Source organism: Lytechinus variegatus, chromosome 2, assembly GCF_018143015.1.
Source record: "Lytechinus variegatus isolate NC3 chromosome 2, Lvar_3.0, whole genome shotgun sequence".
Classification (NCBI taxonomy): domain Eukaryota; kingdom Metazoa; phylum Echinodermata; class Echinoidea; order Temnopleuroida; family Toxopneustidae; genus Lytechinus; species Lytechinus variegatus.
In genome coordinates this window covers 34,440,623-34,464,006 of record NC_054741.1, presented here as the reverse complement: position 1 = coordinate 34,464,006, position 23,384 = coordinate 34,440,623, and the positions used below count along the sequence as shown (strand labels likewise).

Below are 23,384 nucleotides of genomic sequence, written 5' to 3'. Positions count from 1 at the left end.
TCGATGAATCCTCTGAGAATACCAGGTGAAAGAGAAGATAGGCTAAGCTTTACAATGATTGCCGTCATCATTTTGTATAGCCATTATAACTAACCGAATGAATAAAAATAAATGAAAAATAAATTAAATGTATGACCCTGTATCACCAAAAGAACTCAGATGAAAAAGATGAAAAATAATGAATAAATATATAGATAATAAATAAATGAATGAATTAATCAATTAATTATTTTCCAAAAATACAAAGAATTTAAAACGAATAATACCTCTGACACTCTATATCACAAAAGAAGAAAAAATATTGAAAAGAAATATATTAAATGATTAATGAATAAAATGATATAAATACATTAATTAATCAATTAAAATAGATTGACAAATAAATTAAATGAACTTCCACACATCAAAAGAATTAAAAACGAATGATAACTCTTACTCTCTATATCACAAAAGAAAAAAACTGAGAACAAATAAATTAAATGATTAATGAATAAACACAATAATCAATTATAATATATTTATAAATGAATGAAATTTTACACATAAAAATAATTAAAAGCAAATGAAGATTCTGACTCTTTACTTCACTAAAGAAAAAAAAAATGAAAAGAAATAAATTAAATGATTAACCTGGATTAATTAATAAATATAAAATTCATTAATTAATCAATTAAAACAGATTGATGAATAAATAAATGAAATTTCACACATAAAAATAATTAAAAATGAATGATACCACTGACTCTCTACATCACAAAAAAAATGAAAACAAATAAATTAGATGATTAATGAATATACATTTATTAATCAATAGAAATACATTAACTAATCAATTACTAGTACAATAGATTGAAATAAATGAACTTCCGCACATAAAAATAATTTAGAACGAATGATACTTCTGACACTCTATATCACAAAAGAAAAAAAAACATAACACTGAATACAAATGAATTTTAATTAATACATTGATTAATAAAAACAATCGATTGATAAATAAATGAACAAGTTAATAACTATATTAATACGAATAAATCGACAAATAAATTTCTGAAGAAGTAAACTAATGTCCTCTCTCCTTGTTTATTTGGAAAATAAATTGGAGACCCCCCCCGCCCCCTCCTACAGCGCCGCCCATGATATTCTCTCCTTGTTTATTTAGAACATAAATTGTTGCCAAGCCCCCCCCCCCCCCCCCCGGCACCCTACAGTGCCGCCCATGATAATTCTCACCGGCCGCGGGGAAACAAGCCCCATGACCACGTTATTTTCCATGATATAACAGTGTAAGGGGCCTCGATAACGAGTATACTAATATAGCCGTCATCCGAGCCCCACACACGTGCGAATGCTGGGACAAGCGCATTGGACGGGGCCTGTTTCGCGACTATCTTAGAATGCAAGCTTAATATATACTCGTGATATAGGCCCCGCTCTTGTGTTGGAGTGACTGAAGTGCCGTAGTGCGGGGCCTATATAACGGTTATAGTACTATACTCGTGAAACAGGCCCCGCGAACGGACGTTATGAGCCATTCAACACAGCAGCGGGGCCTATATCACGAGTATATATAGTGAGCTGAAGTTAGCAACCTAGATATTGAGGTAGTATAATCGATTACAAGTGTTTCTCGAGCGGGGCCTATATCACGATTTTGCCTTACTTTCCACCAATAGAGGGCGTACCCAAAAATCTGCCCAAAATTCAAGTTTTTGAGCGCTCTGGTGAATACAAAAATTATTCCCAAGTTACTAATGAAAAATGAATTGCAACTGTACTATGGAAATTAGTAATTTTGGTCACAAAAGAGATATTTTAATGATTTTTTAAAGTGTGTGCCCTGTAGAACATTGGCATACCATAGTCCTACCTGTAGATTCCCCACAGGCAGGGTGGTAGCAGTGAACAAGTGGCTGAACCTAGTCTGAACTGAAGTTGAGGACTCAATGATGATGTTTTTTTTAAATATCTTGACATATACTTCATCACCATGGAGTCTTGAACCACCTGTCATATATGTATAAGAGACCCATGTACACAAAATGGATTTCCCTAACTAAGAAATCCATAGTTAGGGTGAAATCGGTTTGTAAATTGTAGGGGGGGGAATTTATTTTTCTAAGACTATGAATGCGTATAAAGGGATAAAAATTATTTCACTATACCGTAAATGGTACAAATGAGATGTTTCTTCTTATTCTATGTACCTTATTTTTCTTTTTACCAAGGCAAAAGGTTATCTAATTTCACCTCCTCCTATTGGGCGAAATTGATTGCGATTATTCTTGCACTGGAATGGATAGAATATTTAGATAGGCCTAGGCCTATATAGGTGTTGTTATTTTCAGTGATTCATTAAGTGCATTTTTATCTTTACAGAATCGGAAAGACGATCCTATTATCACAGAAATTCTGACTATTACTACAAGACTCAAATATAAAGGTTTAGATATATACCTAGTGGATCCCTGGTCACTGTGGAATAAAAGGAAATGAAAAAAGCAGACTCCTGCGCAAAAAAAGCTTTATCAAACAAAATAGAAATTCATAAGCAAATAACATCAGAGATTATGCAACTTATTTCAAAAAGTTGTAAGATAGTTTATCAAGAAAGGTGGAATAAACTAACTCAGCACTGAAAGAGTTGCAACCATCAGTGTTACCCACATATAAATGTAATCTAGGGAGACAGGAAACTGTACTCCATTGTCTCCGTTTTGGAGTCGCTGGTCTTAACCAAGATCTACTTAGATTAGGGATCCATCAAACAGGGTTTTGTGATACATGTCGTGAGGTAGAAACTATCAGACATCTGTTACATTGTCCAAAATATATAATTGAAAGATCAATGCTCCTTGTAGATTTGAATGAATCACAGCCTGGACAAATAATGGAGTATTTAAAAAATGATGATCCAGGGATACAGAAAGCACTTTTACGTTTCGTTTCAAGAACGAAACGTTTTAGTAAGGAGTGATGTACTATTTTTAATATTGTATTGTTTATAAGAAATATGAAAGGGTATGCTTGTACAAATCTAATGTGAAAAGAAAAAAAAAATATATATATATATATACAGTGCGTCCCAGAAAAAACGAAACCGAGATTTAGCGATCATTTATCATTACTTAATCATAAATAAAATAGACAAATGACCTACCAATTTAAAGCTTAGAATCTCCTCTTTCATCTGATATTACTTAGATTATTTCTCAATCACGCATGAGTGAGCAAAAACAATTTGAAAAAAAGGATACCAAAAACTCATTTGGCAGGGGGTATCTGGGTTTCAAAAAGAAAACCACATTTTTGAAAAGTTCAATATCTGCTCTTTAATTTGATACCTAAATTACAGAAAATGGTCGAGAAATAACAAAGTTCTGGTCATTTAAAATAAGGCTTGAATTTCAATAATTTCATAAAATGAAGAAGTTCTCCAGGCTGGCTTTCAAACTCACTCGACACTCTGTTTTGTTGACGATCAGTCATGCATTAAATCTTTTGTTCACCATGCGAAAGCTTCTGTGGGAAACCGGTGAAAACACGTTTATCTCATGAAATTATGGAAATACAAGCCTTATTTCAAATGACCAGAACTTTTTTATTTCTTGACCATTTTCTGTAATTTAGGCACCAAATTGAAGAGCAGATATTGAACTTTTCAGAAATGTGGTTTTCCTTTTGAAACCCAGATACCCCCCGCCAAATGAGTTTTTGGTATCCTTTCTTCAAATTGTTTTTGCTCACTCATGCGTGAATAAGAAATAACCTAAGTAATATCAGATGAAAGAGGAGATTCTCAGCTTTAAATTGGTAGGTCATTTGTCTATTCTTTTTATGATTAAGTTATGATAAATGATCGCTAAATCTCGGTTTCGTTTATTCTGGGACGCACTGTATATATATATATACATAATAATGTGTGATATAATGTATACAATATGTTCTGCACATATAACTAACAAAGCCCACAAGTGTTTTTGCCTAGTTGTTGTTGTTAAAAAAAAAAAGAAACAAATTATTTTAATGTTTAACCCATCTGTAAGCACAGGTACACTAGCGCCCCCTCGTCTATGCATGGGTGACCTAGGCATTTACGTCCGAAAAATCGGCACAATGTACTGTGCTGACCGGTATGATTGCATCTTGAAAGGGCAGGGCAAGCGCAACTAGTTGGAACTGAGCTGAAGCTAGCGGTTTGTTTTTGGTGAAGATTTGTTTATAATGCCATTTTGACTAGAGTTACGGCAAACATTTGTACATACCATAATTATCCCTTTTCATATTAGAAGGATGCACATGAAAAATATTTCACATATGTGTATACATCATTATTGGTAATAATATCATTATGTGAGAAGAGAGATTTTTTATTAATAGAGTAAATGGCGACAATAGTCAAATATGATTAATCGCCACTCAAACCAATATAAGAAGAAGAAGTTTCTTACCAGACCAATCTCCTGTAGATCCCTTGATCCATTTGTCAACAAAGCAAAGATAATAGGCCTGACCCTTGAACCGCTTCGTTACGACGTACATCCGGTTAGCAATGCCGTTTTGAAGAACAATTTATAAATAAAAATTATTATTTCACAAATACTAAAATTTAAACGTGATTATAAATAATTAGTAGTATATATTCCTGAAAATGCAAAATCAAGCCCATTATCAACTCATCATCTGCATATCTGCACATATTTTTTTTTCTGCACTGCTCTGGGAAAGGGAGGGGGGGTAATTTTTCTTCCAGTAATTTATCATGAGGTGTCATGATTTTTATCTTAATGGCACTTATGCTCTCAGGTATTTTTCTTCATATGAACTTAACTGTGGTCTAAAATCTAAATAATTATGGAATTGTAATAATTATAATTCGATTGTTTAGAGGGTTTTTTGCAGCAAGGTTGCATCATTATTTTGCCTTCCAGGTAGTTATTATTTGGTTTTTAGTACCGGTATCCACTCATTCAATATAAACAAGGTTATGATATAACCTTGTTCTCAGTTACATCTCCATGTGTGGCAAAATAAGAGTGGCAATGTTTGGCTTATTTTCTCCTTTTCTATGGGACAAGTGCTTGATTTTCTTACACTGTCAGTTTTCATTACAGCTATTCATCATATAACTTGGCTCTTATGTAAATTTAATTTTTTGAATTATTTTTTTCTTAATTAAAAATAGAGATTGAAAAATGAAAATTTTCTTGCCATATTACTTTCCACCTATAGAGGGCGTACACAAAAATATGCCCAAAATTCAAGTTTTTGAGCACTCTGGTGAATACAAAAATTATTCCCAAGTTACTAATGAAAAATAAATTGCAACTGTATGGAAATTAGTAATTTTGGTCACAAAAGTGATATTTTAATGATTTTTTAAAGTGTGTGCTCAATACAGCATTGGCATACCATAGTCCTACCTGTAGATTCTCCACAGGCAGGATGGTAGCAGTGAACAAGTGCCGGTATCTTAGATCATGGCCAAAATGTCAGAAGAGGTGGATCATCTGCTCCAGCTACCAGCTGATAAGATTACTAATGGAGTTGTCATTGATCTACTGCTGAAACTCACGAGAGGACAGGGAATTACCTGGTCACAATTTTGCACAATAGTTCAAAACAAATATGACTCTGAATGTTCTTTAAAGGCCCTTCAGGCTGAGATAACAAGGATCTATGGAAGGCACACAAAACTAAACAAATCCAAACAAACTAAAGACCAAAATGTGCAGCTGCTGCTTCATGTTCATCTACAAAAATATCAGTTTGCAAAGGCAGACTCTCTCTTTTAACATAGAGCACCAAACATTTCAGTACACCGGAGTGCTTATATTCACTCTAACTAGTATCAACAAATTATTTTACCCACTGGACCATGGAATATGAACCAAACTAGATGAACTACCCAATGTCACCTCTGTTAGCCTCTTCAAACAAGAGGTACAGAGCATCCTGCTTCGCTAAGAGAGGAGCATGGTTTTTTAGCTGCACTTACAAGTAGAAACTTTTTAGTATATTTTAAAATGGCACTGTACATACTCCACACCAGACCTGCCAAATATAGTATGACAATACACCAGTCGGTGGACTGTACTTTATCAGAAGAAGAAGAAAATAGGATTCTAGGGTGGATAATGAGCGAGTTATATCCATTTTCAGTGAATGGCGGCCATCTTGGACACCATCTTGAAAATAATCACTTTCACGGATGCGGATTTTGGTAGATTTGTAGTATGTTATTCCTGAGGTCAAATACTGCCAGAAACAGTTGAAAAACCTTATGTTGCAATTTGTTCTGGGTCAAACCATATATTGACCCGTCTAATAGATACATTTCAGTGCAATGATTTGAGGGAAAGTATGACAATAATACTAAGATCTAACTTTATCGTTAAATTGTTTTGTTTTGAATTGCAGAGGCATGGCGAGATAAACCGAGAGAAAGCAGGAAGTCGCGAAGGAAAGAATTAAAAGAGTCCGTTCGGAATCTGCTTGACGATCATCACAATTTCGGGGAACTTCTTCAAGAGGTCCAGGGCTTCCAGACAAAGGTATTTCAGTACTGAGCATACAGTTTTTCGTCCATATAATGTTTCTTGTTTTGCTATAATACTAGGGCCGAGTCAACGAGGGTGGTCCACTTGTGACCAACCATTGCTGCTGGTCACCGAAGCAATCACCTCCAGACCGGTGGACTGCTAAAATAAAGAAATATACTCACCTTACTTATGCCATTTATGCATGTACTTCCTATCTAGAGATCAGATGGGGTTTCCAGTGGTAAGAAACAGCACCTTGACACCATCTCATCAGCTTCGTCTATCAGTTCTATGAACCAGATCAACAATGTGGAATGCACAGATATCAAGAATTTCACTTTGGAAGGTAATGATACTATTATTGGTATTAGGCTCAATTTCTTTTCATATCAATGTGCTACTCAATTTTCAGCAGTTTGATACAAACTTACAACAAATAAATCTTAACTCATAACAAGGTGATGTACAGCAATCAGCATTTAGTAGGTCAGTTCGGTGGTTCATATGTTGGTCCATATGTGCAGATTGAAGTACTTCCTCAGTTTTTGCCCAGTGCTCACAAGACTTGGTAAACATTTGCTCTAGGAGTGAAGACGTGCAAGACACATTTGTAAAAATGTGTTGTGTACTGTGTTGCCATAGTTAAAAGGCATACTATGGCAATTAAAATCAGGTGAAAACATATTTGAGACCGAACTATACTTTCTCACTTTTTGCCCTGTGCTCACAAGACCTGCATGTAGTACACACTTTGTTCTTGGAGTAAATATGTGCGAGACCCATTTTCATTGTGTCAGGTACTCTGCTGCCATTGTATTGACATAAGGCAATAAATCAGGGGAAAATACTATTTTTACTTATATATTTAGAGGTATTTGAGGTATATTACAGGTTGGGTAGAGGTATTAATCACCTTTAATGAAGGTTTTGAGGGATGGAAGTGAAAGCAGATGTGGTACTTGAAAAATAAACTTAATGCATTTTCTGAAGAAAAAAATGTATAGCCTCATCAAGACACAGGCAGTATAAGACTACTTTGGGGTATATCTCCCTCAAAGCCAGTCAATATTATCTCACATATGGTACTACCATTGACTCTTCCTGCAATACAGTCGATTCAATTACATCATGCCTGGAGCATCAAGCTAGCTTGACTGGTGTTCCCATCTCTCGACTAGCTTCTAAGAAATGTGCCACACTACTCACTGAGAACACCATCATGAACCAGAAACGGTTAGAAGATCAGGAACTAGTCTTGCCATATCTCAACTCAGATTATAAGGTTAGTTTTAAGTTATAACATGGTTGCTTTTAAATGTGTGATAATACGATTTCCTTGAAACCAATATAAAGTTTCAAATTTCCAATCAATCCATTAGAAAAAATACAGATTTTAATTGATTTCGGTTTCACAACATAAGTATGACAATTATAGCATAACAAGGTTGAAAATACTGCAAAACATAATAAAATATATATAACATAATCGTAGACTTAAGGAACACAATTCAATAAATAAAATAACCTAATATGACATTTGTATTTTAAAGTAAAACGATAGGCAATCATTTTACAAGAATAATAGCATGACTGGTCTGGAATCTTGAAAAATATAAGCTTGTAATATAGGAATCCTTAAATTTTGTAATAGATTTTCTTTATTTAATTTGTCAGGTCTTCTTGCAGTCATGTTTTATCATAAAGTGTTAAATCATAAGTATGAATTTGATTCCCTCTCATTACATGTTTTATTGATATTAAAATAGATGTTTTTGTGTCTTTTGGATCAGTTGAATAATTTTGTAAAGTGTATTTTGCTATTTCAATGCATATTCTATTTTTTTTGCATGATTGAAATATCTTTGCTGTGTATTTCAGAGAAAGGTTGACCTTGTAGTAAGTCTGATGAAAAGATTGGACACCGCACATAGCTTTCACAGAGGGCAGTTCATTGAAGCACTGAGTGTACAGGTGAGACAGAAATATTTACAAATAACATGAGGGGGATGAGTGTTCCAAAAGGTTCCAAGACATTTGCTCCGGCAACAATTGCTCAAATGGAAAATCTGTACATTAAGCCAGACTTAAAACCTAACCTCCATAGTTAAATCACCCCTTATTCTTATCTTTACATTATTCTGAACCAACACTCTATTACAATCCTATAAATCTAACCCTATGTCTTTGGAGATATTAAGACCGGAGTAAATGTTGCAGAGGCAAATGTTGCGTCCCTGTTCCAAAAAGATTGAAGTGCTACTAAAGTCATATTGAAATTCCCATTTGAATGCGATATAAAATGTATCAGGAAAGGATCAGAAACTTAGAATGTCAATTATACACCAGCACCATCCAGCATTACAATATTACATCAGTGGAATGATCATTGGATGCTTTCTTCAGACGTCAGAATTCAAATTTAGCAGATTTTCAGCTGTTAAAATTTGAATTTGGCATCTTGTGCCCCTCTCTCGGTAATGATTTTTTAGTGATATTTACACAAGCCCTGTAAGCACTTTCTTTTATTGATAGTAATTATTAACAAGCTACAGACAGATGAACCCATTCCATGTTTGAAAAGGAGCCATTTGTAAAGAACACTGAATTATACAGATATTTTATTTTGATTTGCGCCCCCCCCCAAAAAAAAAAAATTATGCAAAAACTGTAAATTCATGACTGAAGTTGGTAGTATGAGTCATAGTACTTGGAAACCTTGTTCCATGAAGCCAGCTGACACACTGAGGGGTTGGTCTCTCATAGTCAGTGGTATAGGGGTATCTGATATTCCTAATGTAGATGTCATCGGGGGGAGTTGGTGAACATGGAAAAGGTGAATGATTGAAAAGATAACAGGAAGTTATATACATATTGGCACTTTGACACTCATCCAATCTTTCTTTTCTTGTGCGCCTCGGAATAGAATATTTCTAGATAGATGGTGCTATATAAATGCCTATTATTATTTATTGTTATAATACAGAAGAGTATCATAAATCAATGAATACTGAAGCTATTTGGAATTCATTGAAAATATTTTCGAAAAGATTTCATTTGTAATTGGAGTTGTTGAGCGGTACATGGCATTTTACCTTGATCCATTACGTGTCTTTGAAACATTACTTTATTAAATTTAACCACACCGATTTTTTATTCGTTAAAGATGTTGACTACCTTCATATATCAATTATATATCCAGATTCAGAGCAGTAACGCTAAGTTTCCACCGTGGCTATTGTGGCATCTCGATAGGGAATCTATCATGACCTTTGACCTTTTTGTGACCGCTAACCTAGACCATCCAACAATCCTGCATCATGTGGCAGTAGACCTTGCCAATTTGATGACAGGAACTCGGCAAAGAGAAGGGGACACCCGTGAGGTGTCACGACAAGTCTTTATTGGTAAGGATAATAGTTATGGTCATAACATTCATAGACAAATTTAGATAATGTTTCAGTTAAATATGGAAATTTAATGCCTAAAATAGAGTCAAGAATTTTCTGCTTAAAAAAAATCACTGAAAACAAATGTTTGACATTTAAATGTCACATGGTCAATATTGCTGCTGTATTGAATTGGATTTATATGCAGGCTAGAAAACCGAGGCCATTCTGCTAGTTTTTAATAATGAAACCTCGTTTATTTTGGTTCCTTCTTTAAATGCCTCGCTGAGCGTAGATGTTTGCTGAAGGCACTATGGTTTCGACAAATCTGTAGGTTCATCCATTCGTCCTGCCTGTAAACGTTCTGGCAATAATTTGATACATGTGTGACCAATCAGTTACAAACTTGGTCCAAAACCAAGTATGTGTATGGGAGTGATGATGATCTAATTAGACTTAGGGGTCAGTAGGTCAAAGGTCAAAGCTGGAGGCAACAGTATGTATTGTATACGTTCAAATGTCTTGTTCTTGTGAGAACTGAAGAAGAAGAACCATGTTACAGATCAACTTCAAACCTGGTGGGCATTTCATAAAGCTGCTTGTATTGCAAGTGATTTTGATCTGGTGAACCTTTTTTGGGGGGTGAGGGATACACACCTGGGTAGTGTTTCATGAAAGGACTTGTCGGACGTTTTATCCGACAAGTCCCATTTCATCCGACAGTTACCATAGTAAAAGTACTTCTTAGCCAATCAGATTCAAGGAAAGATGTCGGATCTGACAACCTGTTGGACAAAAATGTTGATGAAACGCTCCCCAGATTCCCACCTTAGACATTGATTTAGTTCCTGAGAAAGGGTCACCAGTCGTTCTTAAAGTCACTCTTGACTTATGAACAGCTGTAGGAGACATCCACCAGGTTCATGTATGCAGTTTTTAACCCCATGTTTTTTTCCTTCTCTCTGTGATCTCTTATAGACACTCTCATACACTTGATCCACATTGCATATCCAGGCAAAGATACTTCATTTGCAGGGGACTCTACTTCTAAGGTAATAAGTACATACTATAGTATGTTAGTATTTTCAAGTTGGGGTGAGATGCAAATTTAATCACTTGCAGAAATATTTTGCCAGATTCCCCAGCAGCAAAGTAAAACCTGTTAGAAAATGTTGTCTATTCAAGAACACACACATATGTAATTCACCATATACACATATATTTTAGTTTCATAAATTCAGTTAGATCTTTATGAAGTGGGCTTCAATTTCATTTTTTTTTTTGGTCTCATTCAAAGTCAAAGCCAATATTTCACCTGTTAATTCATTTTCTTGTATTAGCGTTGATATTCATTCACTGACTGATTTTTCATCATATGTCCCTTTAGTTATTGTGTCAAATGATTGACTTAGTATAGCTATTTTATACCTTGTTGATATTTATTTACAATCAATTTACAAATCACTTTGACTAAGGGGCAATTTCAGTCTCCTGACGATAATTTATATTTTATCTTATACTCTTTTATTTTTAAGAAGGAACGCCTTGAGAAAAAAAATTGTTGATGTTATTTTGATACGTGTGTTTCTAGAAGCTTTGCTATATGTTTCTATTTTTACCTTCTCCAAATGCAATGATTAAAATATATAATGTGCTTAGAGTTCTATTATTCATTTCTGAAAAAACAACCTCATCCTTTGTGTTAGAATGGTCATTTATTTTCAATGTTTTGAAATTACCGGGGGAGATGTTTCACAAATAAATTAATCTGATTAAGAAATCACTCTCAAATTCTCATTTGCAGCTAGCATCAAATTCATAACTGCATTGGTCAGATCAAGCACAGGGGGAAGGTGCTACTGAGATCACATTGCATGCCTGTCAGTACTTTAAGCATGACTTAATTCTTGATTGTCATTTGGATCATCCTATGATATAGTATATTTTGTTTTTCTTGTTTTGTATAGTCTGTGAAAGGAATGTTGGACACAGTGCTTGCAAGTAAGTATGTTAAGATTGTCTCCCACAATGTTGTCGACTGTGGTGTGGGCCCCATAAACAAAAAGGTTTAAAATGGATTGCAAATATGAAAGAACACTGCTGATTGGTGCCTGGTCAGTGCTGTCAACCAAAGACACATACAACAGTGAATTTGATTGGCTGTTGCTATATAGTGATTGATTGCAATACACTCTAAAAAATACAGGGTTAAAAATGCTCCATGAGGGTAATTATGTGTCCAACTGACATTGGGCATTTCTTTTGGGCACTTTTATTTATCCAGTGTGATGAAAATTTTGCCCATTGTAAAGTAATTGCTGCTTATTTTTTTAACCTTACTGGACAATACGTTTCCCACATAAGGTGAAATACTGCCCCAAATTGGTTGGACACATAATAACCCTTGTGCTGGTTAAAATTTTACCCATTAGCTTTTACAGTGTACAGAGCCCTGAATCTTGATATACATTGCATTGGATCTACTATTGCAGCACATAAACCTCTATTAAATATGAAGGTGCATGAACATGTTGTGAGTACTTGTACTTGCAATTCTTATCAATACTTCTTCCATACATTTCATTTATTTTAAATCATACACTAATGAATGTAGGACATACAGAGCTGCCAAGTAGTACAAATTCTCTGTATTTACTACTGAAATATGAGAATACGGATTATTTCATGCAAAAAAATGATTTCTAAAGTTCCAGTTTTATGTGTTGTCCTATGGCATTTCTTTGAAAATACTGATCTCACCGAAATACTGATTTTCAGCTTTTATAAGGTTGGCAGCTCTGCGGCCTGTTGCAGAAAGAGTTGCAATCAATCGCAACTAAAAATCAGCTCAACTTGATTTTCTACCAATTAACAGCACGCATTTGGGACTTGTGATTGATTTTTTTTTACTTGCGTTTAAATGCAACTCTTTATGCAACGGACATTTATGTATGAGTTTGAAGGGTTACTCCAGGCTGAAAATAGTATGAGTTGAACAGATACAGATACAGAAAAATCAGACAACAAAACACTGAAACTTTCATCAAATCAGACAAGGAATAACAAAGTTATGGCACTTTGAATCATTGCATTATTTCTTTGAAACAGCTCTATGCTTTGAAAGGCTACAGATGTGATTAGTGCCATTTCTACTTTGAGCATGATATCTCTGCCTGCCAGTGATTGTGTTAATTTGTTTTTTGTCATTTTCAATTCAGAATTGATTGAAGCAGGCCATGACAGGGATGCAGGGATCGACAGTCATGATTGCTTGCTGCCGATGGAAAAGATACAGAGGCGTGTCACGAAAGAATCCTGCCAACAGTTTTCTCTCCGTCATATCACCCAACTTTTGTGCCACAATCCAGCCTTTTCAGGTGATTTTGTCTTAATCTCAAGTCTGTACGTGTTATTCTCTGGTAATTTGAAGGAAGTATGTGTTGAAATATATCAAATAACAGTAGATTAGGATACTAAATAGATACCTAGATTGATTGGTTATACATGAAGATGTAGATGCAGAAAATGTTGTAGTGGTTAAATGAAAGTGAGGGAATCTTTGTATGGTAAGCTTGATTTGGGTTATGTATTGTTCTGTCGAGAAGGAAATTTATGTTGATAAGTAGACTCAATCCCTGGCATATGCTACTTTTAACAGTGTTTGCAAATTGCATCATTATCACACAGTTTTTCAGTTTTAATACATCGAGATCCACTCCATGTTGAAAATAGAATAAGAAATAGTCAGACTTTTTGAAAAAAATATTGATATCAGTATATTTATTGTTACATTGAACTAAAGATTATCTTTACGAATTTTGAACTTACAGAATAGGAAAATGATGAATATGTGACAATCCACACAAATCAAGCTAAAAAGAAAAGTCAGTGAATATCTGATCCTTTTTAAATACATGAAGATATTACTTATGCTGCAGTGACATTTCCCCTACAGTGTCCGCATGGTGAGTTGAAAATGGCTGTTTACGGTTTCCTATATGAACCACACCAAGAATCTTGTACAAAAATACATGAAGATATTACTTATGCTGCAGTGACATTTCCCCTACAGTGTCTGCATGGTGAGTTGAAAATGGCTGTTTACGGTTTCCTATATGAACCACACCAAGAATCTTGTACAAATTATAAAAACGGCCGTTTTCGACTGCACCATTGATCTGATTCATTTCCATACATCCAAGTTCAATGCTTTAATTATAAATTATTTTGCTTTATTTTTTTTGCTAACAGTTACAGATGCCATTAGTAAGCAGCATGAGTGGAGTTTTGCCAAGGCATCCCCGTGTATTCTGGGTTTGTTCAGACAGTTATTAATACCACTACAAGAAACTGATGCTGTGGGACTACTTAGAAGAGTCTTGGATCAAGAGGAAGTATGTACAGTATAAGAAACTGTTTTTGGATAGTGCGATGGTGATGTAATGTGATAAAGTTATAAAGATATATTTATATACTTACAGATTTATTTTTACACTTACTTTCTTCTCTTAGTTTGTTTATTGCTCTATCATACATACTTATGTCTTTTGCACATTATCAGTTGTTCCCTTCTCTTTCCCTTTTTCCCCCACTCTTATGCACAAGTTTATTATGCCTTTCTTTGTTACCTGTTTGACCCACCTCTCACTAATTCTCTTGTTATTCATATCTTCCTCATACCCTCTATCACTGTTTTGTTCCAGATCCTGTTTGATGTTGCCTGCCTCATTTTCTTAATCCCTCTTGGCTTGAGGTCTTTCTTTGGCCTTACTCACACTAACTTCCCTTTGTGTCTGCCTACTCCTTTTCTTTCATCCCCTTCATTAACCTGATTGGTCATCTCTTCTCACTAATGCCCCTTTTGTCTCCTTGTGTTCCAGTGTTGCTGTTGAATGTCTGTGGTCTATATTATGGTTGTTCCACCTTATATGTTTGTCATTTTGCCTCTGAAGAAGATTCTGCTAGGATCGAAAGCTTAGGCCCCTTTTGACTCTCTTATTTAAATTTTCGTAACCCATAGAGGTCTATAATTCTTATAAAGATTTAACTAACGCAAATCAAACTAAAATTTAGCATACCATCAATGTCATAATTATTGATGTAGGAAATGTCCCTCAAGAAACAAAGAGGATCAGATTAGTATGTCAACTCAATGATTCCATGCATTCAAAATGCAGTGACCTCTGGTTTTCCATAGTTGATTGATGGGACCAATCACACTTTTGTTGCAAGATTGGACCCTGGTCAGAATATGAGCCCCGTTGCAAAAAGTAGCTATTATGGTAACTTCGCTATCCATTGGTAACTGCCATGGTAATATTGATCAACAGCCAATCCAAATCAAGGATTACCTGCAAGTTACCATTGGATGGCAAAGTTACAATAATGGTTACTTTTATGCAACAGGGTCCCAGGTCAGAACTCAAAAGCCATTTGTACATGAACAAAAATCATTCCTGGTGTGTAACCTTTATCCATATTACATCATTGCTCAAATATTAAAGTTGGTTTAATCTTTCCTAGATCCAGGCTTGTGATGAGTTCATGCACCACATTTTATTTGCTCAAGAGATGTTTAGTCTTACACATTTATATGATCACACATTCTTTAATAGGTAAATTGGCAGTCAACTTTAATCTACACTTCAATGATTGTAATCTATTACCCATTGGCTCAGCAGTTAGTCAAAGGTAGGTACTCTCTTCTTTCAGATACAGTGATATTGGAGAGTAAAAAGCAGCTGGTGGGTGTTTCATAAAGCTGTCCATAAGTTAAGAGCGAATTTAAAAATGACTGGTGATCCTTTCTTGTGGTGAATGATACACACCAGATTTTCATTGGTGTTCATATCATTCCTAAGAAAGGGTCACCAGTTGTTTGTAAAGTCGCTTGTAACTTACGAACAGCTTCATGAAATACGCACCAGGGTTCCGTAACACAAAGGTTAGCGATTGATTGTACGCTTGATTTTCACGATTGATTGTACATTGTAGTGGGTGCAATCAATCGTAGAAAATTCTTCTATGATCATTGCTAAGCTTTGTGTTATGGGCCCCAGGTATCCATTTGGTCTACCAGCAGATTCTTAGTCTAATTCTTAGATCTCCTACCCCAATCATGGCTAAGCCCACTTTTTCAGAGTTGGTCTAATTATATGTACTATTTGGTCCAACCATCTCTTAGTCTAATAATCTCTTGGTCCAACTTTCAATTAGTCTGATGCCCATATGGTTCTATTTTTCACTTTGTCTACTTCTTATTTTTGTACTCTGTCAAATGAATTTGGTGTATCAATCCATTGTGAAAGTTGGTGGACTGGGACAGCAGATCAGCCAAAGATTTGGACCCAACATAAAATTGCAAATATGTCGTTTGTCCAGAGTCCAGGAGAGTGTTTCATGAAAGGACTTGTTGGACGTTTTATCTGACAAGTCACATTTTATCCGAGATTTACCATAGTAACAGTGCCTCTCAGCCAATCAAAGTCTAGGAAAGTTGTCATATCTGACAACTTGTCAAGACAAAAATTTTGATGAAACGCTCCCCAGGACGACACTGCTGTTTTGATGCACTGGTTTCCAATAGAGGCTCTTTTGTCATTAAAGGGTTTTTGACAAAAGATTCTCTGTGTTATAGAAAGTGTCAGCGTAGTGATAGCGAAAATTCCCTATTGTCTCTCCCTTGCTTTCTCTTTACAGTCAATGAAGCTTGATGATTTTTCTTGATATTTCTATAACACAGAGTGCATATCTGACTTTATTGAGCAAGCTTTCGAGAGCTATGAGGAAGATCTCCTCATATGCGCCTTCCTATTGGTCAGACAGGCAGCCAATGAGGGCCCTCATGTCTTCCCTTCATATGCCTCATGGTTCAAGGTAAACAACTGTTAATACTCTATTTAGCAAACACATCGCTATGGTGATGATGGATATAATGATGATATCGATGGTGATGATGATGATGTTGATAATGATTTTTATGATGATGATGATGATTATGATAATGATGATGTTGATAATGATAATGATTTTTATGATGATGATGATAATAATAAGGATGGTTATGATGGTAGTGGTGATGATGATGATGATGATATTGATAATGATGATGATGGTGATGATGATGACGATGATGATAGTGATCATGATCATGAGAATAACAATGATGGTAGTGATGATGATGACTGCCATTACGTGATGTTCACCATGCTTCTACACAAAATCATAAATAGGGGTTGTTTTTCAGTTTTCAGGCAGTCTGCACACATACATTAAAAATTTTTTTTTTTAATATTAGTATGAAATTTTGAATATTATGAGACATGACAATAAGAGGGTGGAGAAAAAAGAAGAAGTTGTTTTGGGGCCCATTAAGGATGGTGACGTGACATATGCCCCTGAGATATTTGCTCTGGTCTTGATATTTCAGAGGACACAGGGTTAGAGTTAGGATTTTTTGATAGAGTTTTTGGTTCAGAATAATATCAGGAGTAGGGTTTATTTAGTTTCCGAGATTCTGTTTAATTTTTTATTTAAAGGAGAATGAAACCATTGGAACAAGATAGCTTGTGTGAAAACAGAAAAATCAAAGAAACAGATCAACAAAAGTTTGAGAAAAATCTGACAAATAATGAGAAAGTTATGAGCATTTGAATATTGCGATCACTAATGCTATGGAGATAGCAAATTGGCAATGCGACAAAGATGTGTGATGTCACTTGTGAACAACTCTCCCCATTACTCTAGTATATATTTCACTAGAATTGCCTCTTCACATCTATCCATAAATCATGTGTTTTGTCTACATGAGGGCATGTAATGCATATTTTTTAAGAATACATCATGGATAAAGAGTTTGTATCATCATGAGAAAAAGCAAAAAGAGACATTTTGAGGGTATTTTATAGTCCACCAAAGGGAAAGTTGTTCATCAGTGACATCACACATCCTTGTCGCATTGCCAATGTGAGGATCTCCATAGCATTAGTGATTGCAATATTCAAATGCTCATAACTTTCTCATTATTTGTCCGATTTTTCTCAAACTTTCTTTATTCTTATTTGATTTTTCTGTTTCTACACAATCCTATTTGATCCAAAGGTTTCATTCCCCTTTAACATGCAGATTTTCCATCGGAGCAAATGTAATGGAATCTTTAGGACACTCTGAAATCGTAATCATCATGCTTTTAATCTTTTTCTTCCAGGAGACCTTTTCTTCTTCCTCTACCTTGGTTCACAGGAAGTCTTTCTTGTTTCTCACAGAGTTTCTTACCAAGCTTGTGCCTTATGAATCTGCTGTATGTCTTAGGGTAAGATATACCTTGGTTCTCTTTAAGTTGGCTTGTTTCTATGTTATTATGTTAGTTTGCAACTAAAAACGGATGACTGCTTTTTAGTCAGCAAACATAGGACTGATAGCTGAACTGATGTTATGACCCCTCGGGTTTTCATGAAATTTTTTGCATTGCAATAACAATTGACTTAATGTTTCTTGATTTTATCCATGAAAACTTTTTTTAGACGGAATTCATGATACAAGGATATGCTGTTATGAAATTACGCAATATTTCGAAATTGCGTGTTAAAACTAAAATTGGTCAAATTTTGAAAGTATTATGTTGTCTTTTAATGGTTGCAATCAATCAATTAATAATTGATGATGTTTACAGTTGGAAAAGTGTCTCCAATATTTTCCATACAAAAACATTGAAGAAAAACAAGAGGTTGAAAAACAGAAGTGTGTGTTTATATTATAAGAAATTTAAGAAGTGATAAAGTATAAGAAAGAGATTGATTCAGATTTTTTTTTAATGATCATTTGATAAAAATCCCGCATAAAGTTTTTAACCCCAAAATAATGGTTCAGGGATTTTGCTTAAAGATTTACAGCCAACTGTTAATTCACACATGAATTTGTAACATTTATGGAAAAGAAATGGATTAGGGAAAATTTAACAAAATTTAGCATTCATCATTTTCTTCCTTCCCACAGGAGAGATTTCAAGGGGGCCTAATGCCCAACTCATCATAACTTCTTCTATAATTTTGCATGCATAACCTGCATTTACACTGTTTTGGTATAAATATGTGCCTTTACAATATTTGATTGTGACCTACTGTGGGACTAATTTCGTGTATACCCAGCAATAAATGCAATAGTTATAATTCGTACAGCCCCATTGAGAATTGTCTCATATTTTCCCATTATTTCTCTCATTATTCAATGTGCTGGAAAATACATGCACAACCAGTTTTCATTATCATAATGAGATGTTTCTTTTATAGCACGCATTGTGAGCAAGAATTGAAAAATTAAAGTAATATCTCATTGAATGATGACACCTATAAAGCACAGCTAAGAATGGGGATGAAGTGACATTCCAGAAAAACTGAAGGGTTTTGAATGAAATTTGTAATCACTTACAAAATACAACCAATCTCTCAAGAATAAAGCGAATGAGGGACGTCATGATTACGATGCAACTCGGGCGGTTCTATGACATTTGCTCTGGCGATAATTTCTCTGCTATGAATTCAACACTAATTGAATGACTAACTTCAGCCCTCGATTTAACACTATACCCTATACTACTGAACCTACATGTAAATGTAACCCTTAACCAAACATGAAACCTAATTTTAACCCTAGCCTTAACCCTACATCTACATCTACATAAAAAATCCCGGAGCAATTGTCAAAGGCTTAAATGTCCTGTCACCACAAGGGTGCAAGTATTATGGAATGCATAAATTGAAAAAGAAACTATTTTTCATGTCGTGTCCTTTTAGGCTCACGTGCAGAACCCACCTGCCGTTCCTTCCAAATGCCAAGAGGTTCTTAGGGATTACATGCTCCTGGCAAAGACTAGGCTCTCTGATCTCAATGTGAGTATAAGACCCCAGTCACACCAGCCAGTCTGACTCCAAACTGACCAATATTATGCCATTGGTAATAACGTAATACATGTATAATAGCTTTGATCGGTCTCGCCGGTGTGACTGTATCATCGGTTTATGATCAATTGGTCTGAAGCCATTTCGTCCAATTACCAAATTGTTTACTATCATTTGGTCTAACATCAGGTCGTCCACTATCCACATGGTCTATGCTATTTCATCTTTTCATTGTTTCGTCTTATAACCAGCTGGTCCTATAGCCATTTAGTCCATGTCCCATTTGGTCTAATTGGACTAAGTGTTAGGTGGGCGAAATGAATGAAAATGAAATGGATGTTAGACCAACTGGTTATAAGAAAGAATGGTAATAGGCGAACTGGTGATTGGACAAAGTGGTCATTGGACCAAATGGTTGCTATGTAAAATGTTGATAGATGGAATGGCATTAGACTAAACAAAAGTAGACCATGTGATGAGTTGACGAGTTGGCAATAGGAGAATCTGCAATTTACCGTATCATCAAGCTGATCCAGGGTAGGAAATGATTTGTATTTTTTTATGGGCCCTCTTGTTTGTCTGCATTGGGGCGATTGCAGAGTGCTGAGGACTGTTCCTTTCATTTTAAGGGCTTCTTTTTAAGGGAACAAGCAATGCAGTGGATTCACAATATGATGCTTTATCTATTGGTTGCAGCGGACAGGCCAAAATGTCTCAAGGAACTATGCAGCTATATTGTTTTCATGTTCAGTAGATTTCAGACACAACAAATTAAATTTTGCTTTTCAGTGCAGTGTACTGTAAGAATGAATATATAGTATATCTACAAACTGTGTGGATTTGTTTATGGAAGATGTTTTTTATGAATTTTTTTTTTGTTCAGGAATCTTGGCAGGATAGTGTATTTCCTGGAGCAAACAAACAACCCACAGCTTCGAGAAGCGCAAGGGTAGGTCATTCTAAGAAAACAAAATAGAAATGGTTTTGATTATGGAGATGGTATTAACATCAAATTGATTTGCATTATGCCACCGCCCAATAATATATAAGAATAAAAATGCTATTGTAGCTTGACAAAAGAAATAACTGACAAATGTGTTTCGCAATCAGGGCATTCTTTAATAAAGCTGTTTGTAAAGATACGCCTGACTTTATGCAAGACTGGAGCATATATATTTATTATTATTGTTGTTGTTGTTATTAGTAGTACTTTTATTATTCTATTTTATTCATCTATTAATGTCAGCCACAAGACCAAGCCAAGTATGATGTAGAGATAGCCGTAGAGTCCTATGAGAAGAACAACAGAATCCCTACAAATGTCTTAGAAGCAAGGTAAAGTTACTCTACTTAATACTTCAGGAACAAAATTTTTATAGTTTGTAATTCCATTTTGTTCCTTGTAGTTGATTTATATAAGTTGTAGATAATTTTGTAAGATGGGCAATTCCATAAAATAAGCAACCTTTTTGTACATCCGGTCCCTTTTTTTTCTCAAGTTTGACTTCACTTCATTAACTGACCAAGTCATGGTCATTTGACAGCATTACAAACTGCCATGAGAACCAGAAATCAGACAGTCTTGTAGGTCTCACATATAGGGGGTCAGACATACATATTTTATGGAATTGCCCAGATAATTTTGATCGAAAGATGACATTTGAAATATTACAAAAGATGTTTTGATGGAGGCACAAGCAAATACCAGTTGCTTAATTGTTGTGTAAAAGTAATTTATGATTGACTTGAATGTTCTGGTATTTATACATAGTTTGCAAATTCAAAGCATTTAAGTATGGAGTATTCTTATCCAATGTTTGTGGCAGTTGATTATTAATGTATGAACAGTGTAAAGAGTTTTGTTGTTGCTGTGTGTGTTTGTATGTGTGTTGGTCCAAGCATATCATTTCTCTGTTTTGTCTACATGGCAGTATTTTCCGCAGACCTTACTACGTGACTCACTTCCTTCCGGCTCTGCTTACCCCAAGGATGGTGAGTATTGAACTTACAGGGAATCCAGTGTGTTTAAAAAAGTATTCAAGTTAGACGGGGGGGGGGGGGGGGGGGGGGATGGATGCGTGCACTCGTTATCAAAAACACTGATTTTCAATAAAAGGGGGTGGTTTTGAAAGACTGGTCATTGGTCAATCGTGGGGTTAATCGAATTTAAGGCATGTCTTTTTTTCAAAGCTTTTTTTCTTAAGACTAGCCAAACGTGTTTAGGGTATGTTTATCCCCAAGTTTTTCCCCAGGGTCATATTCTGGCGACAACTTGTTTAGGGGGCCAAAATGTGTAAAGCACCCGAAAAACTCATTTAGAGGGTTATTTTGCGCAAAGAGAAAAACTCATTATTTGGTCACGTATGTGTACAGCAATACATGTGACTGCCCCCCCCCCCCCCGGGACTTAGACCCCCCTCCCCAAAAGTAACGCTTAGATCCCTGTTTTGTGTGATCTCTGTCTTGGTCTAATCATGCTCACGGGATATGTACTACCACACAATGATCATTAGATTACTAGTTAGATAACGTCTGCGCATTGATGCTTAAAGGGGTAAGAAAAATCAGACAAACCACTGAAAATTTTATCAAAATCACACAAGGAATAAGAAAGTTATAGCATTTTAAAAATTTGCATTATTCCAGTGAAACAGTTCTAGGCATGTCTTCATGAATATTCGATGAGCAAACTGATGAGTTCTATCCCCACTCAAGCTTTTGTATTTTATTATATGAAATTAGGTTTATTCGTTTTTTTTTTCCTTCAAGAACCCAAAATACTGGAATGACAACTTATAAGTGCATTAGATATTCATTGCTGCAACTTATTTCACTACATGGGGGACATATCATTCACACATGTATGAAAAATGAAACATTTATGATTTCATGTAATAACATAAGAAAAAGGAAAGTGGGGATGTGACATCAATCATCAGCCCACCCTTTGAACATTCATGACGATGTGCATATAACTGTTTTCACAATATGTCGCTAAACTTTCAAAGTCAATAACTTTGTTATTATCAGATTTTGAAGAAATTTTCAGCATTTTGCTTTGGGAATTTTAGTATATTTATTGAGATATAAATATTTTCAGCCGGAGTACCTTTAATTTTGAATTTAAGTCAGATATTATTATTTGTTCAGCACTCCCGGATGCAGCTTTTAGTACCTTTAGTAACAAGAATTGTATCTATTGGCATTCCCATAACAGGATTCCTTGATGGCTTTCCCCCAAACCCCATTGTTTGTTGATGGGATACATGAGTATATTGGGAGAGAAAATATGCCTATAATTAATTCCATAAAATTAATCAACCATTTTGTAAAGTCTGACCCCCATTTCATGAATTTCTACCCCACTTCATGAAGCGCACAACCCATCAAGAATTCAAGAGCTTTACAAATTTTCATATGAACTATAAAACAGAGATAGACAAGTTGATAATAACATGGAGAGGATGGGATTGCTCATAGTAGGATAAAGCTATGGTTAAATAAAATGGTGATAATAAGACTTTTGTTGAGATACCTTATGTGTGGAGCGTTGTGGCCCA

At 35.1% G+C, this 23,384-nt stretch overlaps 1 protein-coding gene across 1 annotated transcript in view; it reads left to right on the top strand.

Moving 5' to 3' along the window:
* LOC121407929 (Fanconi anemia group A protein homolog) overlaps nucleotides 1–23,384 on the top strand; it is a 51,936-nt gene that overhangs the window by 6,600 nt on the left and 21,952 nt on the right. Inside the window, exons 2-17 of the mRNA XM_041599180.1 lie at nucleotides 6,421–6,554; nucleotides 6,762–6,888; nucleotides 7,655–7,824; nucleotides 8,421–8,513; nucleotides 9,742–9,946; nucleotides 10,907–10,980; nucleotides 11,896–11,929; nucleotides 13,147–13,305; nucleotides 14,180–14,322; nucleotides 15,544–15,619; nucleotides 16,671–16,804; nucleotides 18,135–18,239; nucleotides 19,720–19,815; nucleotides 20,708–20,773; nucleotides 21,071–21,159; nucleotides 21,756–21,816. Of these exons, the coding sequence (XP_041455114.1) occupies nucleotides 6,421–6,554; nucleotides 6,762–6,888; nucleotides 7,655–7,824; nucleotides 8,421–8,513; nucleotides 9,742–9,946; nucleotides 10,907–10,980; nucleotides 11,896–11,929; nucleotides 13,147–13,305; nucleotides 14,180–14,322; nucleotides 15,544–15,619; nucleotides 16,671–16,804; nucleotides 18,135–18,239; nucleotides 19,720–19,815; nucleotides 20,708–20,773; nucleotides 21,071–21,159; nucleotides 21,756–21,816 (1,766 nt within the window). The remainder of the gene's footprint in view (nucleotides 1–6,420; nucleotides 6,555–6,761; nucleotides 6,889–7,654; nucleotides 7,825–8,420; nucleotides 8,514–9,741; nucleotides 9,947–10,906; nucleotides 10,981–11,895; nucleotides 11,930–13,146; nucleotides 13,306–14,179; nucleotides 14,323–15,543; nucleotides 15,620–16,670; nucleotides 16,805–18,134; nucleotides 18,240–19,719; nucleotides 19,816–20,707; nucleotides 20,774–21,070; nucleotides 21,160–21,755; nucleotides 21,817–23,384) is intronic.